This window comes from Grammomys surdaster, unplaced genomic scaffold (genome assembly GCF_004785775.1).
Source record: "Grammomys surdaster isolate TR1022 unplaced genomic scaffold, NIH_TR_1.0 126660, whole genome shotgun sequence".
NCBI classification, from domain to species: domain Eukaryota; kingdom Metazoa; phylum Chordata; class Mammalia; order Rodentia; family Muridae; genus Grammomys; species Grammomys surdaster.
The window spans coordinates 2,762,462-2,781,981 of record NW_021621449.1 but is presented as its reverse complement, the minus strand read 5'-3'; the positions used below and the strand labels follow the sequence as shown (position 1 = coordinate 2,781,981).

Sequence of the window (19,520 nt, the reverse complement as noted above, 5' to 3'; positions counted from 1 at the left end):
TCAACAGATTAGCTGGAAATACTCCCCTTCACTTGTGTGTTTAGTTAGCGTAAAACTACAAAATTCTTCTGTGAAATCCAAAAACCTAGATGATTTCATCATCTCATGTGTATTTTCTTTCCCTTCTAGATAAAAGTCTACATCAAGTAATCCAGGAAAGGAAGAACAAGCAGACCAAGATGTGTAGCTCAGGGGCTGGTAAGCTGTGGTTCTTGACGGATCGTCGCATCAGGGAAGACTACCCACAGAAGGAGATCTTACGAGCCTTGAAGGCCAAATGTTGTGAAGAGGAATTGGACTTCAGGGCTGTAGTGATGGATGAGGTGGTGCTGACAGTGGAGCAAGGAAATCTGGGTAAGACTGTACACATGCTCTTCTGTGGTGAATCTGTTTCTGGAGTAATGAGGACAAGTGACGTCATAATATCCTCATCAAAAGTACCTACCTCACATTGCAAGTCTGTTTATAGAAGACATAGGGGTTCTAACAGTTCCTAAATGTCTGAAAGAGCGAGAGATATCTGAGTTCTAGTCAGTAGGTATATAGAGAGTTCTAGGACAGCAAGGGCTACACAGAGAAACTCTGTCTTTAAAAAAGCAAACAGTAAATAAATCAAAATTTATCTACAAAATTTCAATAACTTACCTTTCTTAAGGAAAATTCCTTTAACTAATGAGAATTCTTGATATTTTTTCCTTTAGATAATATCTGCAGCATTAATTAAAATAACCTATCAGATGGATTGAGTATCTTATGATCTGCCTCAGCAGGTGGTACATGCATTTCTAATGTTTCACATGTGATGTGTTTAGAAGATAACGGGCATGGTAGTTCATGCCAGTAGAGGCAAGGCCGGAGATCATAGCCAGTCAGCTATGGAATAAAGAACGTGTCCCCACAAACAAAATACATAAACAAATCTGTTGGTAGCCTTTGGGGGCTACTGCTGGTGCTGCTTCTCCTCTTCTTCCTCTTCCTCCTTTTCTTCTTCCTCTTTTCTTCTTCCTTCTTTTTCTTCCTTTATTTTTTCATCTCCAAGACAGGCTTTCTCTGTATAGCTCTGGCTGTCCTGGAACTCACTCTATAGACCAGGCTACCTCTGCCTCTCAAGCACTGGAAGTAAAGGCATGTACCTCTCCCACCTGTAAAAATGACTGCTAGTTAACTAACATTTGGGAGGTAGAGTTGGACATCACTCAGTGTGATGGTTAGTCCATATGACTTGGTAGATGATGGTGAGCTTCAAGGATCTAGAATTACCCAAAAGATGTGCTTCTGTGAGGCGTCTTAACTAGGTTAATTCATATGGTAAAAGTCACCTGGTTTGGGATCCTTCACCAGTGGACTTCTTGTGGGTCTAGGCATTTTTATACTTAAATTTTTAATATTTTTAGATTATTGGAGCTGGAGAGATGGCTCAGTGGTGCTCTTCCAGAGGTCCTGAGTTCAATTCCCAACAACTACATGGTGGCTCACAACTATCTGTAACGGGATCTGATGCCCTCTTTTGGTGTGTCTGAAGACAGCTACAGTGTACACATTTATATATAATACATAAATAAATTAAAAAAAAATTTTTTTTAGCCGGGCGGTGGTGGCACTCGCCTTTAATCCCAGCACTTGGGAGGCAGAGGCAGGTGGATTCTGAGTTCAAGAGTTCGAGGCTAGCCTGGTCTACAGAATGAGTTCCAGGACAGCCAGGGCTACACAGAGAAACCCTGTCTCGAAAAACCAAACCAAACCAAAAAAAGAAAAAGAAATTTTTTTGGATTATTACTTTATGTGCATGGGTGTTTTGTCTGCATGTATGTATGTACACTAGATATATGCCTGGTATCTATGGAGGTCAGAAGAGTGCATTGGATCCCCTGGGAAGATTTTGAGCAATTATGTGGGTGCTGAAAATGAAACCCTGGTCTTCCTCAAGAGAACAAGTGCTCTTCACTGCTGAGCCGACTCTTCAGCTCTGTACAGTATACTAAATGCCATCCTCTTGTAGGGAGGTGACGGAACAGCTTCTTTCACAGAACTTTTGTTTTTCTCCTTTTTTTTTTTATTAAAAATCATATTCTTCAAGTTCTTTTTCTCTGGAAAATTTTCCTCAGTATAAACTTAATTGTAGAGCAAAACCAAACTATGCTGTTATACTAAAGTGAAGTCAGTTGGCCCAACCCAAGTTGGGCCTGTGGGGCTCTGTCCTTGGGCTGCCAGTACTCTATTTTCCCTGCTTATCTGACTGTGGTTTTGACTTCGGACTCCCTGCTTCATCTCAAAGCCACCCCATTTGATAGCAAGGTTCCTTGTTTTCAAAATTGAATACTTGGGTCAAGCTCTTCTATCAACTGACCCGTCAGGGTAGAAAGAATAATGAAAACAGCTTTCGTCAAACAAGTGGCAGATTTTCATCTTGCATGCTTATAATGTGGAATATTGCAGCCCAGGGTGGCCCCAGATGTCTGCTGATCTCCTTTGTCTACCCTTCAGGGCTGAGATTAGTGGTATGGGTACCACATGTGGCTCTCCTAGATGTAATTTATGTGGTATTGATATTTGTTGATTATTTTTATGAGCTTTCTGCTTTGAAATGACACTGACATTAATTTGAAGAAAATTCATAGTTTAAAATACTTATGTTTCATTTTCAGTTACATACAATATTTGCTACATATGAATTATATTTCTTGTTGCCACCCTTGAGTTTTTGGATAATCTCTTCCTTTTAAAAAGTACCTTTCATTTTTAGATGAGTGTCATGTTAATTAAGTTCTGAGATTAATTTTCCAGCTAAGTTCAGTGTAGTGAAGTTTCTTCTCCCAAAGACCCTTTTTTTTTTTAAAGATTTATTTTATTTATATGAGTACACTATAGCTATCTTCAGACACACCAGAAGAGGGCATCAGATCCCATTACAGATGGTTGTGAGCCACCATGTGGTTGCTGGGAATTGAACTCGGGACCTCTGGAAGCGCAGTCAGTGCTCTTAACCGCTGAGCCATCTCTCCAGCCCCCAAAGCCCCTTTTTATTAGTGGTTTTAGAATGTACCATTTTTGTTTGTTCTGTTTGTTGTTGTATCCTGTCTGCTGTTCCCGTAGAAGGTCTTATGCTACCAGTCACTGTTACTGCACTCTCACCTAGGCTGGCTTGGAACTCCCGTAACTCAGATTGGCCTAAAAGTTGCGGTGAATCTCCTGTCTTGGCCTCTCTTGTGCTGGGGTCAGAGGCATGAGCCACTGTGCCCAGCTTAATGGTGTTTTAAAATCTGATGCTCTGTAACATCTGACCCTGTTTCAGATGATCTCTTCAAAGTATTTTTTACTCTTCTTTTGGTATAATAAAACACCCCAGCAAAACCCAACCTAGGTGAGAAATGGGTTTATTCCAGCCTACTGTTGAGCCTGGCACTGTAGATAAGGGAGGAACTTGAGATTGCTAGTTACCAGTGAGCGCATGACTGTTTGTTTGTGCTCAGCTCGATTTCTATGCTCAGGGATTCTGCGTAGAGAATGGTGTTGCTTTTAGTGAGCTGAGTCTTCGCCCACTGGTTAAGGTAATTAAGACAATTCTCTACAGACATGCCCACAGACAGTCCCTCATTGAGACTCTCTTGTCAGGTTATTCTAGGTTATGTCTAGCTGGCAGTTAAAACCGACAGTATCTGGACCTTTGTGTCTGATCTATCCCATTCAGCACTTTTTTTTTGGGTGGGAGTGAAGGGTCTCAGTGTAAACCAAGCTGATCTGGAACTCACTGTAGTGCAGGCTGGCTTTGAATTTGGCTCTGAGTGCTGTGATCACAGCGTGAGTGACAGCCTGGCTAGCCTCGTGATTTCAGCAGACTTCCATCTCTTGTAATATACACACATCAAACTTTCCTTCTAAAAGCCAAGTACTCATTTACTGTTTAACTCTACATTTTATCTACTTGGATTCATATCAGCAGTGCACAGGGTTCCAGTATTGCACTATGTCAATTTGTACTATGTTATTCTATTCAATTTGTCTGTTCTGGAAATGAACGTAGGGCTTTGTGCATGCTATAAAAATGCATACCACTGATTGCATACCCAGTCCAACTTACTTGATAGTGGCCATTCTAATGGATATGAAGTACTGTCTCATTATGGCTTTGATTATTGGTGTTGAATATCATTTCAGTTAGTAATAAGATCATCAAGTAATCACTCTCTAGGTAAATCTCATTGGATACAGTGGTAACTGACAAAGAAGGCTTGAGTATCTTTTCCAGGGGGAATGGTATTTTGGAGAAGTACATATTCAAGTCCTTTACATTGGCTTGAGGAGAGATCATGAGAACTTGGGTCTTTTCTGAGTAGGTTTTGCTTAGGTTTGTGTGTATTTTGACTTCCTTTCTGGTTTTGGGTGTCTCCATTTCCTGCAGCTTAGCCACAGGGCCAAGATTGTTGCTCTGTTCCTGTAATGACTTGCTTCAGGTAACTGCTGATCTTTAGGTTTCCCCATAGCTTTCAGAAGCAGTGCCTTTAGCTTTCCTACCTGAGAACCTTCTTAGGTGAAACAGGAATCAGTTCTTTTGCAGTACCCTGGTAGATCCGAACACTGCATATAAGATCTGTGTTACTTTCAGTTCCCAGGGAACTGTGTTGCCGAGTTCTGTAGGAGGCAGTGCCTCCACTCAGACTGGGGATGTAGGCACAGGTAAGATAGGATTCCATGAAACTAGCCTTGAACCTTTTGATCCTCCTTCCTTCTGCCTCGTAACTGCTAGGTTTGCAGGTGTATTCCAGCAGATCTGGCCCTTTGTCTCCAGTCTGGCTATTTATGTTTTTATGAGTCTTTCTGTGTAGCTCTGGCTGGCTTGGATCTTACTTTGTAGACCATGCTGGCTCAAGATCATTCTGCTCCTGCCTCCCAAGTGCTGGGATTATAGGTATGTCATACAATGCCTGGATTTCTTTTATTTTTTATTTGTGCTTGGCTGTTTTGCCTGCATGTATTTACCACTTTCATGCCTGGTTCCTGAAGAGGCCAGAAGGTGTTCCAGTTCTAGGAACTGGAGTTGCAGATATGAATGTTGGGAATCAAACACAGCTTCTCTGGAAGAGAAGCCACACAACTGCTAAGCCATCTCTTCAGTCCCCCTCTTGGAAAAATACCTCATTTCTTATAATGAGTAAATAGAGTTAAGTTATACAGAATAGTAATTTTGACATGTCTGAATAATTTGTAAAAACAAATTGTATGAGAGTGTGTGTGTGTATTTACCATGTGCATGCCTGGGTAAAAAGAGGTCAGGGTGTTAGAAGCCGTGTTGTAAGCCACCCTATGGGTGCTGGGAATTGAACCTTAGTCCTCTGCTAGAGCAGTAAGTACCCTAGTCCACTGAATAAAAATAAATATTTTTTTATTTTCTGTATATTTGGGTGTTTTGCCTGTATGTATGTCTGTATACCACACACACAAAGTGCCTACAGAGACCAGAAGAGAGTGTTGGATCTCCTGGGACTGGACTTAGAGATGGTTGTGAGCCACCATGTCTGTGTTGGGAGTTGAACCCAGGTCCTCTGGAAAGAGCAGCTAGCGCTTCTTGTTACTTAGCCATTTCTTCAGGGATGGATAATACAGAAGTCAAGTGCCCTTCTCCCTGTAGCACGTGAAGCAGGGTGCCATTATCTTTTATTGCTGCTGATCTTAAGCTGGGTTTTGCTTGCTTTACTTTTAAAAAAAGTTTCCCCTTTGTAATTAAATACTTAAGATAGGGATGATTCCTTTGAAATGTAGATCATTTCTCCTTAATTGAGTGGGTGCTGGGAATTGTAACTGGATTGTAGGCTTAGATTTTTAAAAACCTACTTTAATAAGGGTTCTCAAATGCATCTGCCCTGCTTCTAGCTCACTGTCCAAAGGTAGGGGAGAAAAGATGACAGGACAAAGGGATGTGGATTTGTTTAGAAGTTCATTGAGGTGATTCCAATCTTTGCTGCCAGGATACCATCAATCCAGTTCAGTAGTATCAGGATACCAGCAGTCCAATTCAGTAGTGTCAGGATACCAGCAGTCCAGTTCAGTAGTGTCAGGATACCAGCAGTTCAGGCATGAGTCAGCAGGAGCCTCCAGGACCAGCAGTGCCAGGAGTTCTGTGCTGTGCTTCTCTCAACAAAGACTAGAGACCAGCACCATGTCTGCCTGCAGGCTGACATGTTTTCCATCATGATGATAATGGACTAATAAACCTCCCAGTTAAACATTTTCCTTTATTAGAGTTGCTGTGGTAATGTCTCTTCACAGTAATAAAACCGTAACTAAGACACAGGTTATTTATTCCTTAAGAAACTTTCTATTTATATATGTGCAAATAAAACTTATTTCAAATTTTCCCATATAATAGTTCATCATGTATTTGGACCTTTCATTTCTTAATGTAAATATGTTATGCCGTCTCTTTAAATGGTGGTGCCACATACTCCATAATTTAGTTAATAAAACAGGTAGAATTTCAGCTTTCTTAGAGAAAAATATATCCCAATCCAGTATTAATAACACAGTGCTTTTGATTTTGTGATACAAGCTTTGGCATTTTATTATTTCTCTATAATAGTATTACTTTTATTTAAATTTCAGATTCTACATGTATTCTTTCCTTTCCTCCCTCCAAATCCTCTCATAGACCCTTCCTTACTCTTTCAAATTCACATCCTCTTTTAATTAACTGTTGGTACATGGATATATATGTATGTCTATATATGCATACTTATTGCTAAATACATAACATACAACCTGCTCAGTCTGCATTATGTTACTCATAAGTATGTTTTCAGTACTTTCTCCCACTTTATGTAGGGTTGAGGCAGGCCTCCTGGGTTTTCCCCTGTCCATGTTAGCATGTCTATTGCTATTCTTATTCAGCTCATGGTTATACAGTCCTATTAGTGAAGCTTAGTGGGTGTAGCCTCTGACAAAGCTAGGAGACACAGTCTTGGAGCAAATTCCTTATTCGTTGGCTCCTAAAATCTCTGTTCCTGGCCCCCTCTCTTACTGGCATTCAGGAGAGCTGGCCCTACTTCTCTAGGACAGCAGCACCTTGCCCAGGTAGTATAGTGGATCTGGCCTGGTAGCAGAGGGCATTGGTCAGCAGACCCTGAGGGCATAAGAGCTGACCCCTGCCACTCATCTGCTGTGAGGTGGCATAGGTGTGGGGGCGATTTCCGCCCTCCCTTTGCCCTTGCCACCAGGGAGCTGACCATGAGGTCATGAAAGCAGGAGAGCTATCCCTGCATCTCACCAGCTGTGGAACTCAGGAGAGCAAACCCTGCACCTCACCTGGGAGCACAGTAGGGCAGGCCCTGATGGCAAAGGTATGGGTGAATTGAAAGCCCTGAGGAATTGAAAGCAGGAAAGCTGGCCCAGCCCCTTGCCTGCTCCAGCACTTGGGAGAAGTGGTTCCATACCTTGACGGGCAACACAGTGTGCCCGAGCTGAGCTGACTCTTCCTCCTGCCAGTGGTGGCATTGGGTGGGCCAGACAGCCGAGTGCTGGAGAGCTTGCCCTGGAGAGCTTGCCCCAGTGGTGCTGATGTGGAAGAGCTGGCAGGCTGATTAGCTCAGATAATTAATAGTGTGAGTACTGGTGGCCTTTCCAAACATCCGTACTGTTATTTTAACTTCTTTCACCTGCTTCCTCCTCCTCTACGCTTTCCTAATTAGAGTCCCCACCCTGCTCTTTCCTTATCCCCAGTCACTGCTACTCTGCTATTCTCTACATTATTGCCCCCCTACCCCACCCTCCACTTCAGCAGAGATTCCTTGTTACTTTTCTGGTTTTTGTAGTTACTCTAGGAAATGTAGTCTCATCTGGAGAGTCAGAGTTAGGACCGTCGCATGTGAATGTGAAGTGTTCTCTCAGTATATTTTCTAGTTCCATCCATTTGCCCGCAAAGTTCATGCTTTCATTTTTCTTTGTGTATAGCACAACAGCCTTCCACAGTATATAGGTACCACATTTCATTATCCATCTGTTGGTTGAAGGACATTCAAGCTATTTCTGTTTTCTGACTGTTGTGAGTAGAGCCAAGGGACATAGCTGAGCAGGTATCAGTAGAGTGGAGTGTGTCATATGGCAGATTTATGTTTAGCTTTTTGAAAATTCTCCATATTGGAGTAGAGGTTGGACCATTTTGTAGTGAATAGTGGGTCCCTTTTCCCTCACCCCTCCAGCATTGGTTCTTTGCCATTCTGACTGGGATAAGAAGAAATAATCAACAAAGTTTTGATTTGCATTTTCCTAATTGATAAGGATAGTAAACATACTTATTTTGTTTTTGCTATTGTTCTTTTGAGATAGAGTCTCTCTGTATAGCCCTGAATGTCCTGAAATGCTGTGTAGACCAGACTGCCCTCAAACTCACAAGAGCTTCTTCTGCCTCTCCCCCCTGAGTGCTGTGATTAAAGGCACGTGTGTCCATGGCCAGGTTCAGTGTTCCCAGGCCCACTTTTCAGATGGGTTACTTGGGTTTTTTTTTGTTGTTGTTGTTTTGTTTGTTGTTCTGTTTATATATTCTAATTATTACTTCATTGACAGAAATGTATAGCTCAAAGATTTTTTGGGGGGCATCTTCTTCACAGAGTTGAGTCTTTTTTTCTTTATCCGTTTTTTTTTAAAGTTGGTCGTTTCTTTAGTTGTGAACAAGTTTTATGAAGTCCTTGTCAGGTCTTAATTCAAATGGAGTAAGCCGGGCAGTGGTGGCGCACGCCTTTAATCCCAGCACTTGGGAGGCAGAGGCAGGTGGATTTCTGAGTTCGAGGCCAGCCTGGTCTACAGAGTGAGTTCCAGGACAGCCAGGGCTACACAGAGAAACCCTGTCTGGAAAAACCAAAGGAAAACAAAACAAAACAAAACAAAAACAAATGGCGTACTCGTTAGACAGTCCTTTCCTAAACACCTATATCCTGCAGGATACTGTCTGTTTTCTAGCAGTTTCAGGGGTTCAGGCTTCAGGCTTAGGTCTTTGATCCATTTAGAATTAGTATTTGTATAAGATGATAGATAGATGTGTCTAATTTTATTCTTCAGTATGTGGACATCCAGTTTTCCCAGCACCATTTACTGAAGATGCTTTATTTTCTCCAGCAAATCCTTTTGGCATCATTGTCAAATATTAAATGACTGAATTTGTGTGTTCTTGTTTGTTCTGTTCCATTGATGTGCATATCTCTGTTGGTTTTGGTTTTTGCTAGTACACACTCTTCATGACTATGGCTTTATAATATATCTTAAGATCCTGAATGACAGTCACTTCAGCATTGGAGTTTTTTGTTTGTTTGTTTGTTTTGGTTGTGTGGGATCTTTGTGGTTCCATAAGAATTTGAGCTTAGTTTTTTATATTTCTGTGAATGAGATGGAGATTCAGGTTGGGATTACACTGAATATATTGTCACTTTTTAAATAGTAAAGAACTTGCAAAGAGAAAGATAGGATCTCACTTTCTGGTCCTGGCCTTGGTCTCAGTCTCATGAGTGGATTACAGGATGAGCTGCCAAATCCTTTTGTTAATACTCCTTCCAGTGATGTCAGCTTCACTATTCTGTTTCAGGTCTGCGGATCAATGGAGAGCTAATCTCTGCGTACCCACAGGTGGTGGTAGTGAGAGTTCCAACCCCATGGGTGCAGAGTGATAGTGATATCACTGTTTTGCGCCACCTAGAGAAGATGGGGTGCCGACTGATGAACCGACCTCAAGCCATCCTAAACTGTGTTAATAAATTCTGGACATTTCAAGAGTTAGCTGGGCATGGCGTGCCTCTACCAGATACTTTTTCTTATGGTGAGTTCGCAGATAAGAGGAATGTTTCTTTTGGGGGCCTAAAGAGATGGCTCTGCAGGTAAGAGTGCTTACTTTACCAGTATGAGAACCTGAGTTCAGATAGCTTGCACTCTTGTGAAAGATGGATGTGTTCATGTATCCTGTAGCCACAGTGCTGTGCAGAGTGGACAGGAAGATCACTGGCTACCAGCATAGCTCCAGGTTCAGTGAGAAACACTGTCTCAGGGAATAAGGCACGTTCTAGTGGTAGACTAAGACATAACATCCTTCTATGACATACACATGGACTAGTGCATGCATCACACAGAAACACATAGAAAGGTGTTTAGTATCCCATATTTAACTAATAGAAAAAACCAATTGAACCAGAAAGAGCTTATCTTATAGAAGTAATGTTCAAGATGGTTGTGACGGAGGTAAAGGCAGGAAGATTTGGGTTCTAGGCCAGCCTAGAGTATATAGCAAGGCAGAGAAGCATCCTGGGCAAGAGGAGTCATGATGTTTATTTTTCTAAGATTTATATGTGCACATGCCTCTATTTACACTCCATGCATGCATTGCCCCTAGAAGCCAGAAGAGGTCATTGGGTTTCCTAGAGCTGGAATTAACAGACAATTTGAGCCTATCATGTGGGAGCTGTGAATTGAGCTTGTGTTCTTAACCAGTGAACCATCTCTCCTGCTCTGTAAGTCACATTTTAAGGTTAGCTTTGTGACATGGAGTTTAAAAGGTTTAGCACAACTTTTCTGTAAAGTCTAGTTAGTAAGCATCTTTAGTTTTACAGTCCAGAAGTTCTTTGTAGGGACTGTCAACACTACTCTTGTAATGTGATAGCTGCTAGCTACAGTGCTTAAACAAATGAGTATTTCTGTGTTCAAATTGTAAAATCAAGCAGTAAGCCAGAAATACCCCACAGGCCGTGGGTTTTTCATAGCTTAATATTTTTATACTGTTTAAGAAATGGACTTTATTAAAGATGGGATTAAAGGTTTACCAGTGAATCCTCACTGTAGGAACACCTGACTCATAACGGAGATAAGAAAGAAATCGTACGTTTGAAAGCTTGTGATATCAGTACAATATCAACAATTGGAAATTTACAGAAATTAAGAGTTTAATCCCTCACCATTAAAGGTACAATTAACTGTCTAGTGAGCAGTTTTTGCTTTCCCAAACTGAACCACCAAGAGCATTAGGAAATCAGCCTGTAAGTGGCTCACACTAATTTTGTACTTTTGTGTAAATACTAAAAGCAGTAACTCTATCAACACGAGTGTGGGGTTCCATTCTTTATAGTAAGACAAGGAATTCTTTTAAAACCTCATTAAATCTTTAAGCATTCTACTGAGCATTATTTGAAAAAAATGCTTTCATAAAAAATGATAGTGTAATTTATAATTTCATCACTCAGGAGCCTGAGGCAGACAAATCTGAGTTCAAGGCCAGCCTGGTTTACAGAGGATGGCCAGGGCTACACAAAGAAACTCTGTATCAAAAAAAGAAGAAAATGAAAAGAAAACAATACTTCTGTAGAACGCTGGGTGACATGGTACAAATCCAGTAACTGTAGCACCAGAGAAGCAGAGGCTGGAAGATTTGAGGAAAGCCTGGTTACAGAGCAAGTTCAAGGCCATCAGCCTTAAACAAACAAAATTAACATGGTGTTATCTATATCAGTGTTAACTCAAAATGTGCCTCTTATGATGTTTGCTATGGGCTGGTGATCAAGTACAAAAACCATTTCACGTTAGTGTTAGTGCACATCAGTTTAACTCTGTCAGAGTTTAAGTACTGCTTTAAAGTCTCTTTATTAAAGATTTACCAGTGAATGCTCACTGTAGAAACACCTCTGACTCATAACAGAAATAAGAAAGAAATTGTATGTTTGAAGAGTGGGGTATCCAATTTAAAAAACAAAACAAAATAAAACCATGCTGGGCCTAGTAGCACAGGCCAGTAATCTTAGCTACTCAGGAGCTAGATAGAGGCAGGGAAATCACATGTTAAGCACAATTTGGACTGAGTTCAAGGTCAGCTTTGGTAACTTAGTGAAATTTTGTCTACAATAAAAAATAGATGGTTGAAGATAACAGCCTGGTAAAATTGTTTGCTTAGCGTGTGTGAAAGTGGGTTAAATCTGTAGGGCTACACACAGTACAGAACCCAATAAAGCACTGGGACAAAAAAAGAAGTGTGGATTTTGGAGTATAACAGGGGCTCAGATAACTCATTTAGCTGTATCCATCGGATTCTTTGCAGAAAGAATGTCCAAGAATGTGCATTGGAGAAGAGACTATTGCAGGCTGGGAAACCTGGGTAGCCACAAGTAGAAGAAACTAAATCCCTATTTGTCACCCTGCAGAAAAATATCAGAAGTGATTAAAATATCTCTCTCTGATTAAAAATCTCTCTCTCTCTCTCTCTCTCTCTCTCTCTCTCTCCCTCTCTCCCTTTCTCCCTCTCTCCCTCCCTCTCCCTCTCTCTCCCTCTCTCTCCCTCCTTTTGGTTTTTTGAGACAGGGTTTCTCTGTGTTGCCCTGGCTGTCTTGGAACTCACTCTGTAGACCAGGCTGGCCTCCAACTCAGAAGTCCACCTGCCTCTGCCTCCCAAGTGCTGGGATTAAAGGCGTGCGCCACCACCACCTGGCTTAAAATCTCATTATAGGCTCTGAAACTATGCAACCACTAGGGGAAAACACTTTTAAGATAATTTGTAGACAATTACACACCCACTGCAGTTCTTAAAATTTTATTATTTTGTGTATGGTTGCTTTGTATGTCTGCACTGAGTGCTGCCAGTGTAGATGAGAAATGGATATTAGATCCTCTGAAACTGGAGTTTTGAACAGTTGAGAACTGTCATATGGGCACTGGGAATTAGCTAGGTCTTCTGGAAGAGTAGTCAGTGTGTTACTGAGCCATCTCTTTATCCTCCAAAGATACTATTTTCAACAGCTAGTTTATACTTAATTTCTTCAAGAAAAACAGAAATTAGCCATCAGTCTCTTAACCTACCTCCCTTGTGCTGTGCTTAAAATTGGTCCCAACATACTTCTGATATTAGCCAATTAATTTTTTCCTCAAACCAGGTGGCCATGAAAACTTTGCTAAAATGATTGATGAAGCGGAAGTGCTGGAGTTCCCAATGGTAGTGAAGAATACACGGGGTCATAGAGGTGGGTAAGATTTGTGGATATGGTATTTAGTTTTGAAATTGCTTTTGCAAATTAACAAGGGGGATTTTGGATCAGCACTTCTGAAGAATAATTGAAGACCAATTGAAGACCAACCAACAAGTGGTATGAGACCACAAACTTATAGGAGATTTCCAAGACTTCCATTTGGTGAGATGCTGCTCCTGTTTAGAAGGTACAGAAGTGTTAGCGTGCATAAATAAATCCAAAATTAGTGTTCCTCTTCAGCAGTAGATAGTCGCCTAAGTTGAATCACCCCCATCCCACAGGTTGTCTAGTTGGAATACTTGAATGTCTAAGGCAGAATTGATAAAACATTTTAGTAAATTAATCATACTGCATTATAAATGCTGGCTTTGTTGAAATTTTCTGCATCATACTAACTATTCATTGACCTTTAAATGCAAAATCACATGAGGTCTCTGGACCTGGACAAATAGCACTTTACCAAATGTCATGTCTGTGGCCTCTATTCTAGTTCCCAGTAGTCTTCATGGCCATCTGAAACCTCATGCACATGGTCTGCTGTAACATCTCTAGAGCTGGCATAATGAACACACATCTTCCTGTGTTTCCAAACTCTTCCACAGAAACAGTCCAGAGGGCTCTTGCCCACATACATCATCAGGAGCATGTTCAGCAGTGTGTGAAGTCTTGATACCAGTGTTCTATATCAGTCATTTCCCCCTTACTTTGATAAATAAACACTTGACCCAAACATCCCTGTATGGAGTAATACTTTCATAGGTTTTTATTCTCTGTCTCAAGAGGGCTACTGCATTAACAATACATTTTTCTTGACCTTCTTTCAAGAATGTTGTTTTACTAGATCTTTTCTCTGGGCCACTATCTGGTTGTCATGCCTCAATATTTATCAGTATATTATATAACATTCTTTTTGAAGAACATGTTTTTCAGAAACTTGCACTGTGATGGTAGGTTGGCCAAAGATCTAAGGTTTGTTGTTACCTTAAGATGTTTATGCCAAAAGTGTCAGCTTTTGTATATCCCACGTAGCCATTCTACCTACCCTAACTGTTGGACGTTCTTTCCATATGCAGAGTTAGATTCCTCCAGTGCTGGTGTACTTGTTGGACCTTTCTCCTCTCAGTATTTCCCACAGCTAGGCTCTGTTCCTAGGGCAGCAGTCTATTTCTAGCCATTGTATTTGCAGTCATCCCCAAGCCAGCCTGATTCCTGTTGACGTAGCAAGTACTGTTGACTTTTAAACAGAAAATATAATAAATACAAGGATATGATGTGCAGTACCTTGACTGGGAAACGTGGTTCAAAATTCAATTAAAGCCATTGAGTTCATGGTTTACGTGGCTTCTATAATATGATAGCTAAGAACCTGGGACCTCCTGTGGTGAATGCTCAGTAAATAAAAAAGCTGCACACAGTACTCGACTTAAGAGTTAGAAGTCAGAAAAATGGAACCTAGCCGGGTGGTGGTGGTGCACACCTTTAATCCCAGCACTTGGGAGGCAGAGGCAGGCGGATTTCTGAGTTTGAGGCCAGCCTGGTCTACAGAGTGAGTTCCAGGACAGCCAGGGCTACACAGAGAAACCCTGTCTTGAAAAACCAAAAAAAAAAAAAAAAAGAAAAAGAAAAAGAAAAATGGAACCTAGAGTCAGTTCCCCCAGGGAAGAACTTATAGCCACATGTTGAAAAGAGCTACTTCTACTGGCATAAAGATAAACAAAGCAATGAGGCAGACTAGATAATTCAGAAACAATTTATCTATGATATTGCTGTGTTACTGTATTGTAATACATTGTTAGTATGTAATAGGTATGCATATTTAAGTCAGGGCAAGGGCTTTGCTAAAGAATGAGCTAAATTGACTAACCTTTGGAGGAATACAGTGCGGGTCATTTACATTATAAACTCAAGGTGAATAGTTAACCGTAAGAGTTTGTGTTTGGGGGAAATATAGGAAATAGTTAAGTTTGACTCTTACACATTATCTCAGTAATCATAACTAAATCACTGTCAAAGAATACTGTAAAAATGTACAAGTATAATTGGTTCTGAAGGAATATATTGGGACGCAAGAATGTATATTTATCAACTATTCAGTTTCATGACTTGCATGTATTGTATATTTTTATTCTTTTTAAATCCTAGGCAAAGCTGTTTTCTTGGCACGAGATAAACACCATTTAGCAGACCTAAGCCATCTTATTCGGCATGAAGCTCCATATTTGTTCCAGAAATATATTAAAGAGTCTCATGGAAGAGATGTACGAGTCATTGTTGTGGGAGGCCGTGTCGTTGGCACCATGTTACGTTGTTCCACAGATGGAAGGATGCAAAGCAACTGTTCCTTAGGTAAAGATACTGCAGCATCTTTCTGTTGGCATATAAGTGAGTGTGCCTTACACATGGAAATCATGTGAGAGAATTAGGTTTCACTGGTCATGAATTTACTCTCTATTTTGTGATAACTTAAATTTTTCATTTCTGTTCAAGTTTTTCATGCTTCTATACATCGTATGCTTAGCATATCCTTCATACCCAGCCACTCTTGCTTTCCTTGCCTCTCTTCCACTGGTCCCTTGGTCACCTTAAAAGCTTTTAACTTTAATGGGCCTTGCCACATCCATTGCTAGGATTAAAGGCAGTGGTCCATCGCACACGTGGCCATCATCCCCATGATTGACTTGTATTTTAGTAAGCCGTTATCTAGAAAATGTCTCCTTTTGTTTTTATATATACAAATACATATACAACTGTTTTGCCTGATGTGTATCATATGCTCTCAGGCCTGAAAAGGGCATCGGGTCCCCTGGAAATGCAGTTACAAGTGGTAAGCTAACTTGTGGGTGCTGGGATTGAATCTGAGTCCTTTGTAAGAGCAACTAGTGCTGCCAACCTGGAGCCATCTTTCCAGTGTCCCCTCTCCTCATTCTGTGGCTTGTGTACTTCCAATACAGTTTCTCAGATTTTCTATTTTGTTTCATGATTTTAAGGTTGTTTTGTTTGTTTGGGGGGGTATTTGTTTTTTGAACGGTGCTTTAAATATATCCCCTATATTTGATTTCATTGATTGTACTTCTTTTGTTTGGATTTGTTCTGTTTTGAGAAGCTGCCCTTGAATTCATGGTAGCATAGGCTGATGTTGAGTTCTCCCCTGTCTCAGTCTCATGACTGCCCCTTCAGCACACTCTGCTCTCACAAACTGCACTGTCCTTTATTTCTTCTGTGCTCGTAACTGCTGAGCTATCTCTCCAGCCCCCTTTGTCTCTATTTATCTGTATATTAAATTAATGTTTTTGAGACAGTCATACCATAAAGCCTTTGCTGGCCTGGAACACACTCTAGACCAGGGTGACCTCAAATCCCAGCTCCACTGGGATTGTACTCTAGACCTGATTCACTTGTTATATAAAAGCCAGATGGTCTAACTTTTTATGCAAAAGAGATAAACACCATTTAGTGGATCTAGGCTAACAGAACTTTCCATATCTGGGGGTTCAAGTGATTTAACTCAGGTGAATAGAGCTCTTTGTATGTATGCTTCCTAAAGGTTCCTCAAAGCAGAAACTATGCTAAATCAGTAGGAGTCAAGAAATAGACAGTCACTCTCTACCTTAGCCTCCTGGAATGCTCATCCTTTCCTTGGCACTGTTAGAGTCTTTGGATTGAGTTTATGAACTGGAAAGTTGAGCCTACAATTGTTGCTCCTGCCTTGAACATACTGTCATTGTTCTTAAGCAATAACATTTTAACAACTCTTTGGAGTTTCCATTGTAGCAGATATTACACTCTAGACCTGATTTAAAGTATGCAGGAGGTTGTAAGTACTACAGACTCTGTTAAGGGCTTGTGACCTTCTTTTCTTAGGCATGTTATCTCTGGCAGCGATAGAAGATTCTGGAAACCTTCCCTTGTGATACTATTTGGTTTATGTTATCATAAGCAGGATAAACCCTAAGGGCAGTTTAATGTCTTCCTAAGACTTCCTCACTTTTCTTTATGTTCTGGAAGATTAAAAACTTAATTTTAAGCCAGTGGTGATAGTGCATACCCATAATTCCAGTACTCAGGAGGCTGAGGCAAAGGATGGTGAGTGAGGCTGTTTGGACTACATGATTACCATCTAGCCTCGATAGGACAAAGCAAAAACCAGTTTACAATTAGAACTGTGTTAATTCTACTTCTAAAACTCTCTCCCTCTTCTCTCCAGGTGGTGTGGGGATGATGTGCTCACTGAGTGAGCAAGGGAAGCAGCTAGCTATCCAGGTGTCGAATATCCTGGGAATGGATGTATGTGGCATTGACCTGTTGATGAAAGATGACGGCTCCTTCTGTGTCTGCGAGGCCAATGCAAATGTAGGTTTCATCGCCTTTGATAAGGCTTGTAATCTAGATGTAGCTGGTATCATAGCAGACTATGCTGCCTCCCTTCTGCCCGCTGGCCGGCTCACCCGGCGCATGTCCCTGCTCTCTGTGGTGTCCACTGCCAGTGAGACTAGTGAGCCGGAGCTTGGTCCCCCTGCCAGCGCTGCTGTCGACAACATGAGCGCAAGTTCCAGCTCTGTTGATAGCGACCCCGAAAGCACCACCGAGCGAGAGCTTCTCACCAAGCTCCCAGGGGGGCTGTTCAACATGAACCAGCTGCTAGCCAATGAAATCAAACTCCTGGTGGAGTGACTCCACTGGTAAATAGTTAAACAACAAAACCTTGTAAAACTGTCTCCCTGCACCCCATCCCTTTCCCCTTTAACCAACTTGCAATGCTGTTCATGGAGAAGGCTGAGAAGGTTGAGATAAAGGTATAGTAAGATTGGTTAGAAGAAGGGAAAATAGATGAGACCCCTAATAGTAAGACATAACTGATTCATTTACAGATTTCACAGAGGAATACTAGGTGACACACAGAGAAATGGCAGGCTCTCATGTTAACCTTTTCAGTTACTAAAACCCTGCTCTTAGGCCATGAGGAACATGAAAGTTTTTTTTTTTTTTCTCCCCATGGTCTCTTGCTTTTGTTTTTATGTGGAATGATTTTGATCCAAATACTTGGTAGCATGACTTCAGTTTCAAGATTTGTAAAGAGGAAAACATCCGCTTAAAATACAGAAATGTTTTAAATAAGAATCTGAAAATTCTGCCGTTTCTCTCAGCTAGCATTTAGCGCATAGTTGTTTATGAACTCTAAGGGGCTCTGACTGGAATTTCTTATTTTCATGTTTGTCTTTGTTTTTTTCCCCTTAATTTGGGTGGGAGGGTAATGTGATTATAATCCAATAAAGATTTTTAATAACAAAATTGGCATGTTTGCATGATGAAAGGAAAATGAACAGTATTGCAATGTCTGGTATACAAAGTAACATTTACTCAATGTAGATAAAGTTACACTAGTTAAAAGTTTGTGCATTGACTTGTATTTGTTAGTGTTTTAGTCTTTTTTTGAAGGATATATGCTCTGTTAATGTTGCATTTTTAATACATGCTGGTAACACCCTTGCTCTATGACTGCATCTTTAATAATGGCCAAAGTAAACAAAATGCTACTTTTTTTGGTTAATAAGATAACCACTCAAAACACACACATTTAAAAGTCTCCCTGCCTTCCTTTTTTCCTCTTTTGATGAGTTAGACATTTTAAGGATATAAAAGACATTTCAAGGAGACAAGTCAAGGTTATTAGGTATAAAGCTGAAAAGATTTCTTAATGCTAACTTTTTGTGTTTGCATTTTTTCACATTTTAGAAAGGAGTATATATGTCGCATGCAAGTGTACATGTTTTATTCTTTGTTTACACCAAACAGAAAGAATAGATTCTAGAGAATGGCATGATGGGAAGCAGTTTTTTACTTAAAACAAAGCAGATGAATTGCCTTAGACCTCAATAGTATAGAGATAACTTAAGTCCCCTAAAGACAATAGGAAAGTAGATGTTTCTTAGGCTTTTTTGTGTGTATGTATGTTGTTTGTTTTTGTAGACTGTTTGGTGTATGATTTATTCAAGGGTACATGCTTTTATTTAATGTTGTGGCTGTGCATTTTCTTTTTTATGCTTAAGATCTGGAGGGAGGTGGGCTGGATGTTTATTGGGGGATTTATTTAAGTACTTACGAGTCTCATATAGCCCTACTCCTACGCCTTCAGTACTGACCACTCTGTTCCTTTTTTGAATTGATGAAAGCCCCAAACTGCATATAATATGAGCCTTTAAGTCAAGGAATAAAACAGTCTAGTGATGAGTCTGGAAGATGTGTTAAGAAGTGGAGATGCTTCAGGGATCGACATAATTTTTCCCCAAGCTTTTCTTGCTTCTCCAGTGCTGTTTTTCTTCAGATGGACCTTAACATAATTTCTTGGACACTACTTAGAGACTTCAAGGCGATAATAAAACATCAGCATTATCCAGCTCTAACAGAGGTTTGATCATGCGTAACTGTATAGTTCTTCCATTTTAAAAAGGAATGTAATAAAACTTGGTTTTCCCCATAGAATTAAATAATATTAAAACGGAGTGAAAGGTTTTATTGACAAATAGAATAGTACCTGTAATCTGT

The 19,520-nt window shown here is 40.5% G+C and overlaps 1 protein-coding gene across 1 annotated transcript; it reads left to right on the top strand.

Moving 5' to 3' along the window:
• The first annotated feature begins 179 nt into the window (after positions 1 to 179).
• On the top strand, positions 180 to 17,861 carry Rimklb (ribosomal modification protein rimK like family member B). Its single transcript, XM_028761153.1, has 5 exons — positions 180 to 354; positions 9,566 to 9,796; positions 12,885 to 12,971; positions 15,120 to 15,323; positions 17,182 to 17,861. The coding sequence occupies exons 1-5, from the start codon at positions 180 to 182 to the stop codon at positions 17,646 to 17,648; spliced, it is 1,164 nt and encodes a 387-aa protein (XP_028616986.1). The 3' UTR covers positions 17,649 to 17,861.
• The last annotated feature ends 1,659 nt before the right edge of the window (positions 17,862 to 19,520 follow it).